The sequence below is a fragment of the Hirundo rustica genome, chromosome 9, assembly GCF_015227805.2.
Source record: "Hirundo rustica isolate bHirRus1 chromosome 9, bHirRus1.pri.v3, whole genome shotgun sequence".
NCBI classification, from domain to species: domain Eukaryota; kingdom Metazoa; phylum Chordata; class Aves; order Passeriformes; family Hirundinidae; genus Hirundo; species Hirundo rustica.
The window spans coordinates 29,836,506-29,855,082 of NC_053458.1; the positions used below are offsets into that span (position 1 = coordinate 29,836,506).

General features: G+C 46.7%; 1 protein-coding gene across 1 annotated transcript; it reads left to right on the plus strand.

Moving 5' to 3' along the window:
• Nucleotides 1-240: 240 nt before the first annotated feature.
• Nucleotides 241-6,035, plus strand: NPHS2 (NPHS2 stomatin family member, podocin). The gene is made up of 8 exons (XM_040073062.1): nucleotides 241-575; nucleotides 2,123-2,226; nucleotides 3,061-3,133; nucleotides 3,442-3,524; nucleotides 3,793-3,996; nucleotides 4,322-4,377; nucleotides 5,185-5,263; nucleotides 5,649-6,035. Exons 1-8 carry the CDS (start codon nucleotides 299-301, stop codon nucleotides 5,925-5,927), a joined length of 1,155 nt encoding a protein of 384 aa, XP_039928996.1. The 5' UTR covers nucleotides 241-298; the 3' UTR covers nucleotides 5,928-6,035.
• The last annotated feature ends 12,542 nt before the right edge of the window (nucleotides 6,036-18,577 follow it).

The window sequence follows — 18,577 nt, forward strand, 5'->3', positions numbered from 1 at the left end:
ACTCTATCCAGGTGTCTAAATTCCCTTCCCATTTCCACAGCAGTGCATGATGCAAGCAGAGCAGCTGGAAACAGCTTGTTCACTTCACTGTCCATTATGCCTGACAAGCCTGTGATGAACTTGAAACAAGCCTCCTTGATGCGACACCTCCCCTTCTCTCCTCCCCTGCCTGCAGCGATAAATTTGAGCAGTGACACCGCCCCTTCTCTCCTCCCCTGCCTGCTTTTCCTGCCTGCAGCGATAGATTTGAGCACATACTCATTCTGCTCCCCAGGCAGCTGTGTGCTCCTCGGCACAGATGAGGATGGAGAAGAGGTCTCGGAGCTCTTCCAGGGAGTCTCATAGAAGACGCAGAGAGTCCCCGGCTGCGCAGAGCAAACGAGAGAAGAGAGAGAGCAGCAGAGAAGCTGGCAAAGGAAAGGGAGATGTAAAGCAGGAAAAAGCCAAGGAGACCAAGAGCACCGTGGGGAGTGATGGCAGGGTGCACACCTCCACGGTGGTGGACGTGGATGATGTGGTGTCTGATGAAGAAATGGAGGCAATGGCATTGCTGGATAGTGAGCAGCAAGAGGAAGGTATGGCTTAAAGAAGGGAAGGGGTTGGAAAACTGTGTGCTCTTTGATGCTGAGTGGGTCACAGTGTGACTCTGCTCTCTGCATGGTGCCATCACACCCACCTTGCACCAGCGTGGTTATCCTCAGGATAGGATATGGGAGACTCCAGCCAGCCTCCCAGCCAGCTTCTGCAGGCTTATTAGCACCATCCAGGAAAGCAGTGAACCTGGATGCAAGCAGTTACATTCCCAGCATCCTTCATGCTTCAGCTGGCTACTCCCCAGTTCTGTTCATGCTCTGGTCTCTTCCTTTTCTTGCTTGGCCTCCTTTATGGATGGCATTGGCCTTACTGCCAGTTTATAGCCCAAAGGACCTCGCTGCCCTTGAGGTACACACTTGCTCACCTGCTGGACAACCTTTACAAACAGCTCCTTCCCACGTGTTTGTTAGGCACATTCCCAGCCTGCTACAATAGAAGGGAGCATCGTGGTCCTTCTGGCAAGCTGTATTATCCCTGTTGGGATTCAGCATCACCACAGGCATGGCAGATGTGTATTACAAGAGCCAGCACCACTTGTGCCCTTCCATGCTGCCCCAGAGTGACACAAGTGTTCAGACTTGCTCCTGACTCCCTGGGAACTAGATTTTCACAGCTTCATCTTCCTGCCTCCATTATAGGAACTGCAGCTATTGGGCCGTGCTTAGGAGCTCTAGTGACTGCACAGGTTCTTGGGATCTGAAGCTCCCTCAGGATTTGGTGGTTCTGCAAAGTATTTCAAACACAGAGGGGCAGGGATGGAAGGGTTGGAAGGGATTTAAAATGGGAGGGATGCTAACTGCACAGTTGGAAATCCTCATCCACTCTCTGACTCCATCTGTTTTCATGCCATACCTGCCGATTTTCCCCTCAGACAGGAGCGCAACAAAGGACAGCCAGAGCAAGATGACCTGCACTCACTTTGGGGAGATGTAGAAAGTAGTAATAATCTGGGCTCACCCCCCAGTCAGCCTCCAGCACCCTGGGGTGACTTCTCAGAACAGAGGAAGATTTTACTGGCACCAGAGGCTTCATCCCACTGCATTAGGGAGCTGGGATGCAACCAAAATCCTATTCCAAAACAACCTGAAATACTTTGATAGAGAAGGCCACTTCAGGCTGTGCAGGTTTAAAGCTCTCTCTTATTTTCAATCTGCGTCTTTAGCTCATCTTTCCAGATAAACTTCAGGGACCAGCTCAGCAAAGCTGCCCATTCCAAGCCTTTCAACCCTGCTTGGTAGCTGCAACTCTTCTAGATGAAGTCTGCTCTGTAGTCAAGCAAGCATGGAGAAGCATGGCTCAATTTTTATCAGCAAAGCAGAGACAAAATCTATCCATCCATCCTTGCAGCTCCTGGCAATCTGGAGCAGGGAGTGTTCCTTAACTCACCTCCAGAGAGAGCCAAGTGGTTCATTTACAATGAGTCCAGGCAAAGGACAAAAGTGAAACTGATATGTGCAGGCACTTGTCAGGCTATCAGTATTTTGGGAGCAGTCCTCTTCTAACACTGACCTCTTGGGTTTCTCCCTAGGTGTAAAGTCTCCTGGTCTGGGTGTCTGTGAGTGGCTTTTGACCATCTTGTCTTTCCTGTTCATCATAATGACCTTCCCCATTTCTGTCTGGTTCTGCATGAAGGTGAGAATAGCCATGGGGCCTCTCAGCATTTGGTGTCTGATCTGGATGTCGCACACTGATTCAACATGTGTTGGATATGAGCATAAAGGGTTTTTTTCGTATTTATACCTCTTCAGCTCACCATTAATTTTGGTTTGTCTTTTATCGCATGTTGCTACAGCACAGGGGGCCAACCAGTGCCTACCAAATACTTCTGCTGAAGTACCAGCAGGAAGGAACGAAGGTTTCTCTTTTTTTGAAACAAATTGCAAGTCTGTTCACTTTCAGACAGGTCCCTCAGCCTACCTAGCCCAGACACGGCTGCATTACAGCAGCAGGGTGAATAGGCTTTAAATTCAAAATTTTAAGAGCAATTGATCTCTCAATAGTTAATAGATTTTCCCTCTTCCTCTCATTTTTATTCAGATTTATAATATGGCTACAAGCCATACTTGTAGACATTTTGATTCTCACTTCTCAGGAAATTTCACATTCATCTCGTTATCAACAAGAATGTCAGAATTACAGCTCAGCTCTTAGGATGAGCACGTTTGCCTTGGAGGGAAAGAAGCAACATGGAACATTTTAACTCAGATTATTTAAGTTTGGTCAGGCTGTAAGGAAGCAAAATTCTGGGTGATCTTGGGAAGCTGCTCTAACCAAATCTCTGTCACAGAGCTCCTCATCTACCAAGGCTGGCCAGCAGTTCTGGGCAAAGGGTAAAGTGACTCAGTGACCTGCTGAAATCCTCCCTTTGCAAGGCTTTCCCAGAATAAATTTCCTTCTGTGCCGGTGAGGCTGCTTTTTCCAGTCCTACTTCTTCCTCTCCAGCTTAGCTTTTGTTTCCCTCTGCAGGTAGTGCGGGAGTATGAGAGAGCCATTGTCTTCCGACTTGGGCATCTCCTTCCTGGCAGAGCCAAAGGACCTGGTAAGGTGTTTACTGAGCTCCCCCCAGCCACACTGCTCCTCTTCTGCATGCCTTACCAAAGCTCACATGCTGGTGCCCTTCAAGCAGACATGGCCAGTCCAGAGATGGGATGATTTTTGTTCCCTTCCTTTTAAGGGCCAGTAGCTTCTGATGGCATTTCCATCACAGAAGCAGCCTGAGAGTCTGAGCCTATGTATCGCTGTTCTTTTCGTAGTTCTGCATGCTAAACCCTCCCCTGTTCTCCAAAACAGAAGAGGTAATTTCTGTAGTTCTGATGGTTACCTGCTGTCTTTCTCTTTCTCCCGCAGGCCTTTTCTTTTTCCTTCCCTGTTTGGACACCTATCACAAGATAGACCTCCGCCTCAAAACCCTAGAGATCCCCTTCCATCAGGTATGGCTGACACCCCCTCTCTATATTAATTTTGTGATCTTTTTGATGTTATATCTTATGCTTCCAACCTTCATCCTTGCAAAGAAAAGTTTGAAAAAAACCTCTCAAAGTAACCTCTAGTTTGCCCAAGATCAGTCAATAGCAGAGGTAGAAGCTACAAAGACTTAACCATTCAACCAGTCTTCATAATTCTCTCTGTTGTGTGCTTTTCTGTGCTACCTTAAAGTTACCAGAACCAGCTCCACCTCCTCTAATGTCTTCTACCTAGGTGGTGACCAAAGACATGGTGACTCTGGAGATAGATGCTGTCTGCTACTACCGGTTGGAAAACGCCTCTCTTCTCCTCACCACCCTGACCAGCATCTCCAGTGCCATCCAGCTGCTGGTGCAGACCACCACGAAGCGCCTCCTGGCACACCAAGCCTTCTCTGAGCTTCTGCTGGAGAGGAAGAACATCAGCCAGGAGATAAAGGTAGGGAGGGAGACAGCAAAGCAAGGGGTGGATTGAGGCTCCACAAAGAAGCTCAGGTGGCCAATCCCTCAGAGTCAGACACTGGTTTGAAGGCTTCCACACCTGGAATCAGTGTGGACTCTAGTTAAATCATCCTAAACCCCTGGGATAAACACAAATGGGAAGTGAGGACAGTAATTTTATTTCTGAGGGGCCTTGTCCATTGAACCTGATAAATCTGCCTTACAGCCCTGCAATTAAACTCTCTGTCCTATCTTGCTCCCTGTAAGGGGCCTCAGCCAGGGCTGCTGTTCTCCCCATGCTCTGAAAATATTTGTCTTCATAGGTGGCTTTGGATGCGGTCACTGGCTGCTGGGGAATCAAAGTGGAGAGAATAGAAATGTAGGTAGGAAATGCCAGTAGAAGGGAATTCTCTCTCCCTTTGCAAGTCCTGTGCTGCTTGCTGTTACCTGTTCCGCTTCCTGCTTTGCCTCTGGCTCTCTTCCTGCAGGTGTTCTGCACATGGCAGAGCCTCACCTCTCACTTTCCTATTTTCCCTGCCCTTTTCAGCCTCTGCCTCATGTAAAATTTCCACATGTAAGACTGTTCTTTCTCTGCCCTGACAGCCAGGGCAGGATCCTTAGCTGGGATCGCGTCACCAATTCGCCGTTGATGCAGGCAGAGTTTGCACCCAATTCTGGTAGCCCAAAAGGCACAAGAAGGCACTGAACTCTCTATGTCACACTAGATCAAAGGCCCTGGGGTCTCAGCACTGATAGGGATGGGCTCATCACTCAAGTCTGTGCAGAAAGGGACTCACTGATCACACAGAGGGACATGGAAGAGAGAGCCAAGCAGCAAATGAATAAATAACAGAACACGTGCCTGTCTTGAGACTTGTCTCCTAGTGGAGTCTCTGCTGCCTCACAAAGAGCGAGCTTAATCTCTAAGCCTCAGAGACACAAAGAGGTCTCCCTGCTGCCTGGGGATCATGCAAGCCTGGTCACTAGAAAACCAGGCTGATAGAGAAGGTTGGGAATGGAGGTAGAAGGCTAAAGTGAGACACCGAAAGGGGGACACCCAGGGGGCAAAGAATATGAATGAGCTGCTCTGCAGAGACCAACTGAGCCCATCCCAACCCTCAGACTGGCCATCCAGTGCCACCAGGAGAGCCAAGAGCCCAACTAACGGCTGTCTTTACTACCACAGCAACAACGTGCAGCTGCCTGCTGAGCTCCGGCAGTCCCTGGCTGTGGAAGCGGAGGCCCAGAGACAGGCCAAAGTGCGGGTATGCCAACATCTGAATGCTTCTCAAATCCTTCCAAAGCATTCCTCCTCCCTTTCCCACTTCTGGTTTGAGGTCCCTGGGACATGCCACGCAGGCACACAGCTCTGGGTTTGTATGTTCCCTTTAATTCCTGAACAAAAGCTGAGTCTAACAAGGGGAGCTCTGTTGTGAGCTCTGATGGGCCTGGTAAAAACATGCCAGACATGAGCTTCCAGACTTCTGGCAATGCCAAGAGGTTAGTACATGCCGTGATCTGCAAGGAGCAGGAATGTTATAATCACACTGACCCTGAAATTTTCACCATGGCAACCTCCCTCTGTAACAAACAGTCCGTGCCCCCTCATTCCCAGCCTCACAGAACTTTCCTTCTTCCCCTGCTTGGCAGGTGATCGCTGCAGAGGGGGAAAAGGCTGCTTCTGAGTCCCTGCGGATGGCAGCTGAGATCCTGTCCAGTGCTCCAGCTGCTGCTCAGCTCCGTTATCTCCATGCCCTGCACTCCCTTACCACAGAGAAACCTGCTGCTTTCATCTTGCCCTTGCCCCTGGATGCCATGACCCCGCTCTCTCCAGCTACCCACAGCCCTCCAGCTGTGAGCAGCCTCCTCACAGGCACCACAAAGCTCCCAGAAAACCCAAAAGACAAGAAGGACTCACCCATGCTCTGAGAGAAATGGTTCCCACCTTGCTCCTGCTTAGAAAGGAGCAAGAGGGCTGGGCCACCATCAGGTTCTGACCTGGAGACAGGAGGGAAAGCAGCCCAGGCCTGCAACATAAAGTGGATTGTACACAGAAAAAGCCTCTACTTGTTTTGGAAAGGAAAAAATGTGGAGTGCAAGGAACAGGCCTGGCGAGCGTGTGAGCAGGGGGTTGAGGGAAATGGGGTGTCATCCCTTCCCCTCCACAGAGCCAGATGCACCTTGACACATTACAGCCTGGCTCCCAGGGTCTGATCCATCTTGCCCCATCACCTTGGAAGGAAGGACAGACCCTCCCCTATGTCCTTGTCTGTCCCTTCTGCAAACCAAACAGCCGGGCAGGTGGGAGTGGGAGCACAACAATCCGTGGGGGAACAGCACGCAGGCAGGATGGTGGGTGCTGCCATCCTGGTGGTCCTGCAGGGAGGGAAAGAGCTGGGTCCTTGTGGTGTCCTGGATATGGGATTTCAGTAACCACCCACAAACATCTCCACAACCACGGCGTTTAGCCCTAGTTCTGAAGGAGGAGGAAAAGGAAGAGGAGGACAGGGCAGCCTTTAAAGCGTGGTGTGTCCCTGCCGGGCACATCTGCTGTGCAGGGGAAAGGCTGTGCTGCTGCTCGCTTCCACACGGTGGTGGGGCAGGACAACGCCTGAGCTCGTGGGCACTTGAAAAACGTGAAGGTGACCCGTTTAACCAGGGCCCACTGGGCTGACACGGGGAGCCTGGCACCCCTGGCTGCGGGCCTCGGGAACAGGCCAGGAACCAACAGGTATTGCAGTCCTTTCCCTTGGCAAAAATCTGGAGCACTGTCAAAGGAAATACCTCCACACTCAGATTTTCTGATCCTGGTGCCCTTTGTGTGGACATCAGCTCTTCTCCTGCCCTTTTACTTGACCTACAGCACCTCCCCTTGCTTCAAAGCAGATCTCCCTGCACAGCCATTCCCAGCACCATTGTTCTGCTGTTGGTGTCCTGTACAGGTCAAGATAGAGGGCACTTTGTTGGCCTTCTCTCAATTGCCCCCACATCATTGGTCATGATGCCCGTGCCTAGCAGGGGATACCCAGCCAGTCAGTCACTCTTGAATTTTCATTTACTCACAGCTCTTTGCCTGCTGGTAACTCTTAACTGCTCCCATGATACTCAGTCTACAAGCACCTGCCAGCATTTTTACAGCAAGGACACCTGGCCAACCAGCCCCCTTACGAGTGGCTGCGAAGTGGGAAAAAGCCACCTCTGAACTTGTCAGTGACCACACAAGCACCTGACCTCCAGGTGTGACCTCCCACTCACATCATTTGCCACTGTAACCCTCCCGGGGAGGGGGCAGCAAGATCACTGAGGCTGTGTTAGATCTCAGGAGTGACCTGCTCATGGAAAATTAGCTCTGGGAAGTTGAACAGCTCTGTCATCTTCCACTGGGGAACATGAGCTGTGCAGTTACTCCTCTAAAGCTGGTTCTGGTTATTTCTTATGCTGTTGGAATAGGCCCTTCTTTCCCAACGTCACGGGCATAAGGACAAAAGGACACAAATACTACAGAGAGAGCTGCAGCTGATCCTTTCTCTGAACACTTTTGGCTGCATTTCTAACTCTGTGTAAGATTCATCCCTGCTAAGATTCTTGGCACACGAAGGACCAACAGCTTTACAGATAAATTCTCAAAGGAACAGCGCTTAGCCCACGAGCTGACTGTCAGGAGACACGCAGCACTACGTCAGGACACACCCATTATCCTGTTTGCACTTGTATCTGCAGAGGTCAGGCATGGGTTTTTCAAACATGTAGCATCCTTACAGAAAGGCAAATTACAGCTAAGGGCATCCTCAGTTCCAAAAACCATGCCTTGTTCCAGCAGGATCTTCTCTCTTTTATGTATACAGAGCCAGCAGAAACTTTTACCATCAGCAGATCCTATGCTCAAAAACCTTGCTGAAGGAAAACAGTTTGAAAATGTACTTAAGGATTAGTGATAGAAGAAGTTTCCAAGGGAATTTACTCTGAAAGTTGGAATAGCGATAGTTTTACAAGGATGACAAACTGTAAAGATGTTAGAACTATGGGATGAGGTAGAGGACAAGCAAGACACACGTGGAAGTGGCAGAGGCAAGAACAGCATAAATGCTGAAACGGCAGAGATGTCAGGGTAGTAGGCAAGGAGTAACAGCAGCAGGTCAGGGTGAAATCCTACTGGGAATGGGCACTGAGGCACTACTCAGCCACTGCTTTTCTTCAGTGTTTGCTTTTTCTGGATCCCTTGGGCTTGCTAGAGGTAGAAGCTTTGGGACTTGAGCAGGCCACAGCTTCTGAGACATTTTCTTGGAAATTTTTCAGAAAGAAAGAACAGCAAGCCAAAGCCATTAAAAATACCACGGAGTTAAAACGTGCCCAAGGTATCACATCCTTAACAAACGAGTTAGCCCCTCCTCCCATTTTGAAGTCAAAGAAACAAGATACACTGGAGGACTAAGGGAAGAAATTTTAATTCTGATTCTTTCTCCTTCTCCACATTTAAATCTCGTGGATCTAGTTGAGAAAGGACACAAGGAAATGCTTTCATGCCAAATAAGCTTGTGACCCAAGGAATTCAGCTGCCACACCAAGTGGGCAAGAGCAGTAGGTAAGCAGTGTTCAAATACCTCCTAGAGAAAGCAAGTGTCCCATGCTATAAACACAGAAGATCAGCAGCCTCTGGAACATTATTTCTTTCTAATCCAAAATCAGTGATCCTAAAGAGATTTTCTTGGCTGTCATGAGGAGTACTTGCTCACAAGGAACATGATGCCAATCACAGTGATCTCTAGATATTAGACCCCATGTTACATGTCAAAATCAAAATTAGTTTCTCTCAAAACCAGACCACGTTCAGCAGGTTTTTTTGCCCTGATCTAGAATCACATTAAAAGCCTCTTTGCTTGACCACAGAGTCGAGACAAAACCCCAGGATGTGTCCAGTAGGGGAGGGTTCTGCATTAGGCAGATGAGTGAGGTGTCCTCAAAGATTGCTTCAGTTTCCAAATCTGGAAAAAGGTTCAGAATAGTGATTATCCTGACTTTGCCTTTCCTTGTTTGTTGTTTCTTGGATGCCTTCCTCGTCTTTCCCCAGTTCACACTCTAGCTCTTGATCCCTGCAGAGCTTCTTCCTGCTTCTCTTCATAGACCTTCAAATCTTTCCTCTGCATTCTGAGCAGGATCTCTGTTTCTTTGAAACACAGAAGCAAAGTCAATGCAAAAACCTGAAATATAAGGAGCTGCTGGCAGGAGATCCTAGGAAAAGATTTTGAGAGCTGAAGAGTCCAGTGGGATTGGCTGACTCTATAAAATATACTTATGGTTTCAGAGAAGGGCATTGTTAAAAGGTCTGCAAAGGATTTTATGGCACACCTATGTAAACCTTACAAATTTAATTAATTATAAAATTCAGTGTTTGCTAGCAGAGAGTGAGGTGCTGATCTTCACTGTGAGAGGATAAAAACAGAGCAGAGTCAGCTCTATGAGCAGGAGGAATGAGATGGGTTTCCCTGGTTAATGCAAGCTCTCAGACACCTGCCTGAAATGAAATCCTGCCCTGCTCAAGCCTCCAGCACAGGACCAGTACTCAGAGCAGCTGCATCTGCAGACATTCCAGTGCTGCCAGGACTTCAGTCTTCCTGAGAAAAGGGAGGGGAGGACCTGTCAGCAGTCACCTCCCCCGGCTAGAAAGGGAAAAACCTTTTTTTAACTGAACGTGAAACCAACAATGTCACATTTCATCAGCACTGTGTGCCTGGTTTGATGCTGGTGTCTCAGGTCACAGTCCCGACCCAGGCAAGAGCTCTGTGTCAGCAAAACATGTAAAACCAGAGGCCAGTTCAGGCACTGAACACATCTTGGCGTTAAAAACAGACTAACATCCTTTTCTGATGCAGATATGAAACACTCACTGGCTCATAGTCTTGGATTGTTGGTGCAATCACTGTGTTACAGAGGTTGGAGATGGCTGTGTAGCTCCACCAGGAGCACAAGAAACCCCAAGACACACACCAAAATATTTGGAGAACAGAAAGAAGCAGCTCCTTAGAAGGTCTAACAGGCATAAATCAGCTTTCAACCATGATTTTTTGGTAAAAATATCTATTGAGATGCTCCTGCTCTAAGCCTTGGAAGGTAATTGTGATTTCCAGGGATTTATTTCTGTAAAACAAATTAAAGTTCATAAAGAAATGTTCCTGCATCTTCCACTGGCTTGCAGAACTGCTGCCCTCAGTCAGATAATTCGTACCAGCACCTGGCTGCTGCTGAGAGAGAAAAGGAAATAGGAGAAAAGGAAAAAGAAAATAAATAGGAGTTACCACTGGCTTATGGCGTTCAGGGCAGTTGTAGGGCCAGGTCTCATCACACTGTGAGTAATAATAAAAATGTCCTGCTGAAAAAGTAGCACATTGCAACTACAGTCATCTGCATAATAGCAGCTTCCTCTTTTACTTCTAATCTTTCTTTCTCTGATACAGATTTCCTATTGTGTTGGCATCTTCACCTTCGAACTCTTCTCACGTTGAAGAAATTATAGTCCTTAAAGTCCCTAAACTTCAGCTTTAGTTGCAATTCCTGTAAGGCACCATCAGGATCAGGTTAGTGATGTGCTCCATTTGTCCATCCAAACAACCCAGGCAAAGTCAGCTGGTCTCTGACTTTCTCTTGTAGTATCTAGACCTAAACTCCAGCCACCTAGGGAGTCCTGAGCATGGATATTTCTAAACACAAATGAATATGCTAATTACTTAACATTACATCAGCAGCAAGAAAAAGAGAAGCAGCATGAGAGCTGCAGCACTGGCTGTACCCTGGAGTCATGAACATCACACTGCCCTGGGACTGAGTTCAGAACCAAGGGGAACAAATTGTCCGAAGCTATAAATTTCAATCCCTTTCCTTGTCATCTGAATGTGACCTGCTTTTTCATGAAAGCAGACTAATGCCAGGCCAGCCATCTAGACAATGCAGCTCATTGTCCCAGTCTCAAACATCCTTCCACATAAGGAATTAAATCAGAAGCTCAACCTGATCTCCTGGGCGAGGCAACCAGAAGGACTGCAGCAAAAGTCCACCTCAGTGGGTGAAACCAAAGCCATCATGCACTGTGGGGAACTGATCTGCCAGGGGGTAGAACTGAGACACTCACAGGACAAGCAGTCTGCTGTCACACCACAGCAAATCCACCAGCCACAAAGACCAGTTTTCTATACAGTTCGGTCGCCTGCACAAAGCATCAGAGCAAACCTAAACCACTAATGAACAGCTGGGCTTGCCGGGTAATCTGAAATGGGTGTATTTCACATAAATCCATGTCCTACCTCATTCAATCTGCAGACTGATCTAATGACAGAAACATTTGGTTTTACCATTTTTTTCTTCCATATTCATTACCAACTCATCTTTTCCTGCTACGGATCTATCCCTCTCTCATTTCTTGTTTAGGATCATATGCTGCTCATCGGCCTTGTGGTGCCTTCTCATGTCCAGAATTCGGCAACAAACCAAAAATCACACACTACACTGCAACCCTAGGAGAAAGACTCCCTAGGAATCTCCAGCCCTAGGAGAAGGAAGTAAAACCACAGAGAGCCAGCAGGCACAGCTGCTCTCTGAACGGGAAACATCAGTGTTATTCCCGAGAAAATGCTTACTAAGGGTGAAACAATAGATTTGTTATATAGACAGACCTTGCAGCTATTTTTAGGGGAGTTCTCCTCTGCTCCTTTGGCTGGCAGACAAAAACCACAACTCAAAGAGGAAAGTGTCGAAAGAGAAACAGGTGTTCTTCACAACTGTGCTCTGGCTGAAGGGAGATGAAAGGAAAGACTGGACATTGGATGGAATGCTCTTATCCCTAGCAACTGGAGTCTTGCGCTTCCTTTTTCAATAAGAGCACCATTAGTTCAAGGATGGAACCCACTGCTGAATCATCTGGAAAAAAAAATCCCTAAGTACCACTGAAGAAAGCCCCAAATCCAGAAGTGACATCCAGAGCATCAGAGTCATAGGATCTCCTGTCTCAATGATATCTTTTGCTTCCCAGCTCAAACCCCTCCCAGAATATTTAAGTACACCATATGTTGGAACCTGACAGGTTTTTTGTTAATGCCCGAGTTGTGGGCAAACCTAGCATTACACATTGTGGATGTGTTCTGCAAATGAGTTATTTTCTGATGATATTTACTAAAGACAATGGAGCACTGTGGAGAAGAATATGCCCCCACGTATCTGACTCTATATGAATCACTCATTTTGATGTGGTTTTTTTTTTCAAATGTCAAGATTTCCAAAGCAGGTGGCAGTTCTGAGGGAGATGGGGGTGTTCCAGGAAGGATATTGAAATCTCCAACTGTTTCCCCAGGTGCTGCCAAACCAAAGCAAATGAAAGGCAGTAACCAACCATTTTAACACTTTAGCTGATCACATTTATCCCACTGCACCAGGGACCCCACAAAAAGACATTTTTCAAGTGCAGTTTTCTGTCCAAGGCCAGCCCAGATCCAATTAACGCCTCTGTCTTACAAGAAGTGTGGTTTATCATCACTCTCAGCTTCATGCAATGGGCTGGAGCCTGTGCAGCTCCTCCCAGCATCCACCTGGGCCAGGCAGGCAGGAATCTTGTGATAAAGTGCTGGGGGCTTGGCTTGGTGCATGCCAGCATCTCACTTCAACTTTCACACCTTGAATACTTCTCCCCAGTGCTGTCAAAAACCTAGCTGTGCCTGCAGGGGAAGAAAACACAACCTTTAATTATAATTGCTTCAGCCAACAAAAATAAAACTGGATTCTGTGAGGGATGCCAAGAGGGATGAACAGCCTGTGTGAGAACTGGCTACCCTCAGGATTAAGAATGCACTGTTTAATAAACACTGAATACAAAGCAAGCTGAAAGGAAATAGGCTTGATGTAAAGCCCTGACTTCTTGTCTTGGCAGATTTGGCTCCCTCATTGCATCAAGGCTTCATAAAATTCTTTTTAAAAGAGCTTTGCAGTTCCAATCCCATTCTTCAAAGATGCAGGTGGTGCAGATGTGCAAAATGCCTGGATAAGGCAGTAAACTACTTGTTCATTCACTTATCTGGCACATGTTGATGGATATTCCCTGATTCTTGGGGAATATGCTTGAGCTGTAACAATGCCTGCTCTTGACAGCCAGTGTTTGACCTTGGTGAAAATCCTGAGATCTTGGTCTCCATGACATCTTGTAGCAAAGTTGGCTGGTTAAGCACATGGTGGCAATGACAATTCTTTCATATTTCAATGATTTGCATGCATGGCTTGGTCTCCCCACTGCACAGCTGTGGTGTAGGGCTGGTTAACTTCTCTGGTTTGGGAAAAGTGCAATGAAGCAGAGTTGGGATGTCCAGACTGGTCAGAAATGGAGTCATTTACACTCTGTAGTATGGAACCTCTTAGAATGCCCAGTGGGAGCTCTACAACCAGACATTAGTTCTGAGGTATCAGGAGACCCAAGAGAAGCAATAGGAATGACCATTGTTTGTTTTCCTGCTGTGCAGCATCAGCTTAAGGGGAAAGAAAAGCTGGGTCCCATGAGGGCAGGGGATGAGGGAGAACAGGCACTTGGGAACACTTCCCTGGGGTTTGGCCATATGAGCCCTTACGCCTATTTTGTTATCCTTACTAAATAGCAGCTTGCTTTGGGAAGGCTGTCTGTGTCATTGCATTGATATTTACACTTAACTAAAGAGAGTTAAAAGACAGATCTAAATGAAGCTCACTGGAGAGGTCACTCTAGTACCAAGTGCAAATTTCAGAGTGAAAACACACCTTGTTCTCACAATGAAGGTACTCTGTGTAGGCTTTAAGAAGTGATCAAAGAAGACTGAATAAGAGCTAAGACCTCAAGCCAAACCTTATAAATTCCCTGTGAGTGGTTCTTACATGTCCTTTCTCAAACAATCTCATCTGTCATTGCTCTCTCTCCCTCTCTCATCCTTGTCATCAAAACATTTGTATTTCTGTCACATGCTGCTTGAGACCAGGTAATTGGATCTTAGAAGATAAGAAATAATTCAGGTAACTGAGTGCCCTTGCCTTACAGGACAAAATTACCATGTTCTCAGTATTGCCTCTTACCTAGTCTTGATAATCTCTCTCATTTTCACTGTTTCTTACCAAAGAGCCAGCGTAAAGAGAAAGGATACCTTGTGTTTTCTGCTGAAGGCCATTCATTACATTAGAATGCAAAAATGAATCCAAGCCGTTCAAAACTCATTTCCTTCTATGGATCAAGAGAAAACTTTTCCTGTGGCCCAGTTCCCAAAATCTTTGGGAAAATGAGCTAAGTTTTTTTTTTCTCTGCTGGCTGAAGCAATTTTGGATCAGATACCCATGCTGTGCCTGCGCTCAGACCACGGCTGACTATGAAAATCTGCTGTTAACCTTTTGCCACGCTGGTGTCTGGCTAATTCTGGCCCCATTCCTTCATCTTACTCTCCCTTTCTTAGGACAACTACTTATTTCATTCCTTTAGCTGTCTCAGCTCCTGTTGTAGGCTGAAATAGGGAAGGTAGCATAAGCTGACACAGGGAAAAGGACAGGATAACCCTGAGTGAAAAATAAGATGACAATATGAGAAGCAGCTCAGCAAACCTGAGTAATACACTGGCAGTTTAGTTTTAGTCTGAGTAAAGGGAATAAGATGATTAAAAAACCAGCAGAGATGAAACACTTTGGAAATCAGGAACGAGTCAAGGTCTTGGCAGAGGCAAAGGTTGAGAAGGTTAGTTTCAAATTGCTCAACAATTGTTCGTTATCTTGCACAAGAGATGATAAATTTATATCAACAAAGAAAACATTTATTTACATACTTTATTATCAGGATAATTCAGTATCTAGATGAAGATAACTTTGCATTACTGATAAGGTAAAAAAAAAAAAGTATTACCTTCAGAGAGTGCTGTCTGGTTAATGATCTTCAGTGGTTTTACTCTACATTTAAAATATCCATCACTGCATTTTCTTTTCCAGAAATCATCCACATAATCACAAACCATGCACTCTCCCACTGAACACATGACTTCCCTGTGGCATATTTTCACTGCATGTCCTTTGCATTGTATCACATTTCAAACTACAGAAATTCTTTTCACCTGTGACTGTAAACTGAATTTCTTGGAGTTTATCCCTTGATTCCCAGCACATATCTGGGGGTCTTTAGCTTTGGAAAAGGCCAGTACACATCATGTCAACTTGTCCTTTATTACCTGCTACTTTCCTGACAGCCCCAAGTAAAGACTGAATTGCAAAATTGATTATGCCTTACCACTGCTCCCACTTTTCCTTCTATTGGAATCCAGTAGTTCCCTTTGGGATGCCCTTTGGTTTATTTCTTCCAGGGCAGGTTGCCATGGAGACAGTGCCTCCCTGCTGCTCTAGGCCTGCTTTTAGCATCTGAAAGAGGAGCACAAACCTGCCATGCCCCAAAAGCTGGACCAGCCTTTGGCTGTGACAGAAAGGTGATGGAAATCAGGTAAGAGCGGTGTGAGGAACCCACAAGCATAAAGATGCCACAGTGAGTAGGTAGCACAATAAACTGAAAATCTGCTGGTGACAGTTCTGAGGATTTCTACAGATTAATGTAATTTATCAGTCACCAGAGCTGTTGAGCAGGTAGAGCTCAAATGGGACTGAGTTTAATGCACTGCCTGAACTATGGCATTAGTCAGTCATAACTTCTCGTGTGGAGACTCTTGGGCTTCAGCACAAAAGGTTTGAGCTGAAGTGGTTTTGTTCACACTTGGGATGGACTTGATGCTCACTGGGGCTCAGCTAACACAGTGAGCATCCAAGTCCATCCCAAGTGTGAACAGAAGCACTTTAGTCATTTACTGGGTAGACACTGCTAGATAACCCCCTAAATCTTCCATTTATCAACTCCTTGATGTCTCCTAGGATTTCATCCAGTGCCTTTTCATCATCAGAGAGTAGCTAAAGCAGAGGGATAGAAGGGATGAGAGCTGAGGTAAAACACTGTTACTAGTCAAGGACGCTTCCAAGGATGGAGCACCCACAGCTTCTCTGGGCAACCTGTGTCAGTGCCTCACCCTCCTCACAGGGAAGAATTTCTTTCTAATACCTAACCTGAACCTACTCTCTCTCAGTTTGAAGCCATTCCCCCTTGTCCTGTCACTACATGCCCTCGTACAACCATGAAAGGTGTTCACATGCTCCCAGCTAGTGATACACCCAGAGAAAGAGCTGGATGACAGCACTGATGGGAATAAGTGTGACTCTGCCTTAGTCCTGATGATACTCAGAAAAAGAGCTTCTGCCAGTCACTGCTTCCTTAGATCCTTGACAAGCTACAGTGTCACACAAATAAGAGACACCCTGAAATGGAGAGCAAGATCTTGTTCTCCAACCCACCCCACAGCAGCCCCCCACTCCCTTAGTGCAGCCATGCACCAGTCTGTCCTGCTCAGCCTGAGCCTCACAGCCAAGGCTCCCTCCCCCGGGTTAAGCAAGATGGATGAGATCATGTTTTTTAGGCAGATTAAGCTTGCATCGCCTGTGGTTGGCCAAAGACCATTTTTCAGTCTGCTGCCAATACCCTATTGCCTGCAAACCAAAACATTCCTCCCTTCCTAGCGCTGTTAAGCGTTGCTTAGGTACAAAGAAGTGTAAAGCTATTCCCTGCTAAGTCAATTAAAGCCAGGAGAGCTTCTTTCCTTAATCACAGATCACAGAGCATCCCTGCCAGCCTGGCATCCTTTGGAAGGATGGTTCTAAGAAGTTCTCATTTAGCCCCTCTTTTACTGTTTAATCCCAAAACATCTTTCCCTCAGATCTCTTGGCCCGCACTCCGACAGGACAGCTGCTCTGTTCATCCAGCCACATCAGGCTGCACAGCCATCTACCAGAAGAGACCAAGGCAGAGACCTTGCTGTGTGTTCCCAGCTGTCCTTCCATTGCCCTGGGCTCCTGATCCCTTCTTTGCCTACCTTCCAGCACCCATCAAACTGACAGGGGGTCTGGCAGGTAGCTGAATTTGCTGCAGCGATTAGGATAATGCCAAAGCTGATCTCGCATTTGCAGGCAGCTCTGCAGACGAGGCACACGTGGCTGGCACTATTGAGCAAGAAATGTGTCAGGGAGTGGGAGAGGTCAGGATGACCATCTAAACAAGCTCTGTGTTGTTATTTCTTGAGGCTAAAGAAACCAGTATGTGCGAAACAGCCTTGGTAAGGGATTGACACCAGCACAGGGCGTTTCTGAGCATGTCTGCAGGGACTGGAAGGTAGCACTTCAAATCTGAGTCAAATGGTGTGGTCAGCAAAGTGATGCAGTATAGGACAAATTTATCTTAGGAGGTCAGCAAACGTTTTGCCCAGGGAACAAACGCAGCCCTAGAGAGACTATTCTACACAGAAGCAGACAGGAGATGGAAATACTCACCCCAAAACCCCCTGGGGCTCTGGTGGCTGGTGGGGACTGTAAGTACCCTGGGCTGTGGAGAGAAGCCCTGGCACAGGTCAGGCTTTGGAATTGTCCTCTGGAACAAAACTACTCTCCAGGGAGAATGAAAAGGCCTGGTGTTCTCAAGCACCCTGGAGGTACCCCTCAGCTTGGGGATCTCTGGCTAATAACAGATCAGAATCCCTTCAACAGCATTTACTCTGCTGGTGAAAGAGAAAGCAAAACTAATGGTAAAATACAGTGCTGAGAAAAACTGTGTCAAAATTTCAAAATTCCTGGTCCCTTACCCCAAAGCAAGGTCTAAACCACAGTCAGCTAATCCCATGTTTAGTGGCTGTTAGATCTTTGGTGAAGCCTAGGACAAATTACATGGCTCCAGGTGCACGGACACCAAGGGATGCTCCAAACCAGCTTCAGTCTGTGGGTCTGTAAAGTCATCTTTCTTCCGGTGGACTGCTAGCAGTCAGCTTCCTGCAGAGTTGGAAGTACCTTAAACACCAGCAATTACATAAATAAAGCCAAAATATAATGCAGGGAAAGATCCTGTTATTAAAGGGAAGCTAGAAGGATGGAGAGTCAGATGTAGAACCCTGCAGCCTCCAGCCCAGCCCTACCTGACAATTCCTCACCAAATGGCTCCTCTCAGCTTCCTCCCATTGGCTTTTGGTCCACTCCACTTGTAGGCATTGTGAGCTGGGATTTCTTAATGCTTAGCCAAGGAAATTTGCAGTAATGAATGGTCCAGTACCAGAATTAAATCCACATTTGTACTTCATGTTTTTTTTTTTTTTTTTTGCTATTATTTATTATTACTTTTGCTATTAAGGAACCCCCCCATTACAGATGACACTCGGTGTATCTGTTCAGAAACTCCCAGTGCTTTGCTGCACCCTCCAAAGGAGCACTTTCTTTGTTTCCACCTACAAACTGCCTAAAGCACAACTGCTTCTTTCACAGATTTTACCAGAGATTTAATGGTATTTGTCACCAGTTATTAATCTTACCACTTTTTCTTCTTGGAGGTGTATCTTACTAATGAAGAAAAAAAAAAAAAAAATTTTTTCCAGTAGTCTCGTAATCCCCTTGAGTTCTCTTCTGCAGCCTTCCTCTCCCACCAACCTTGTCAAATGTGTAAGTTCTTATAAATGCTTCTGCTGTGAAGA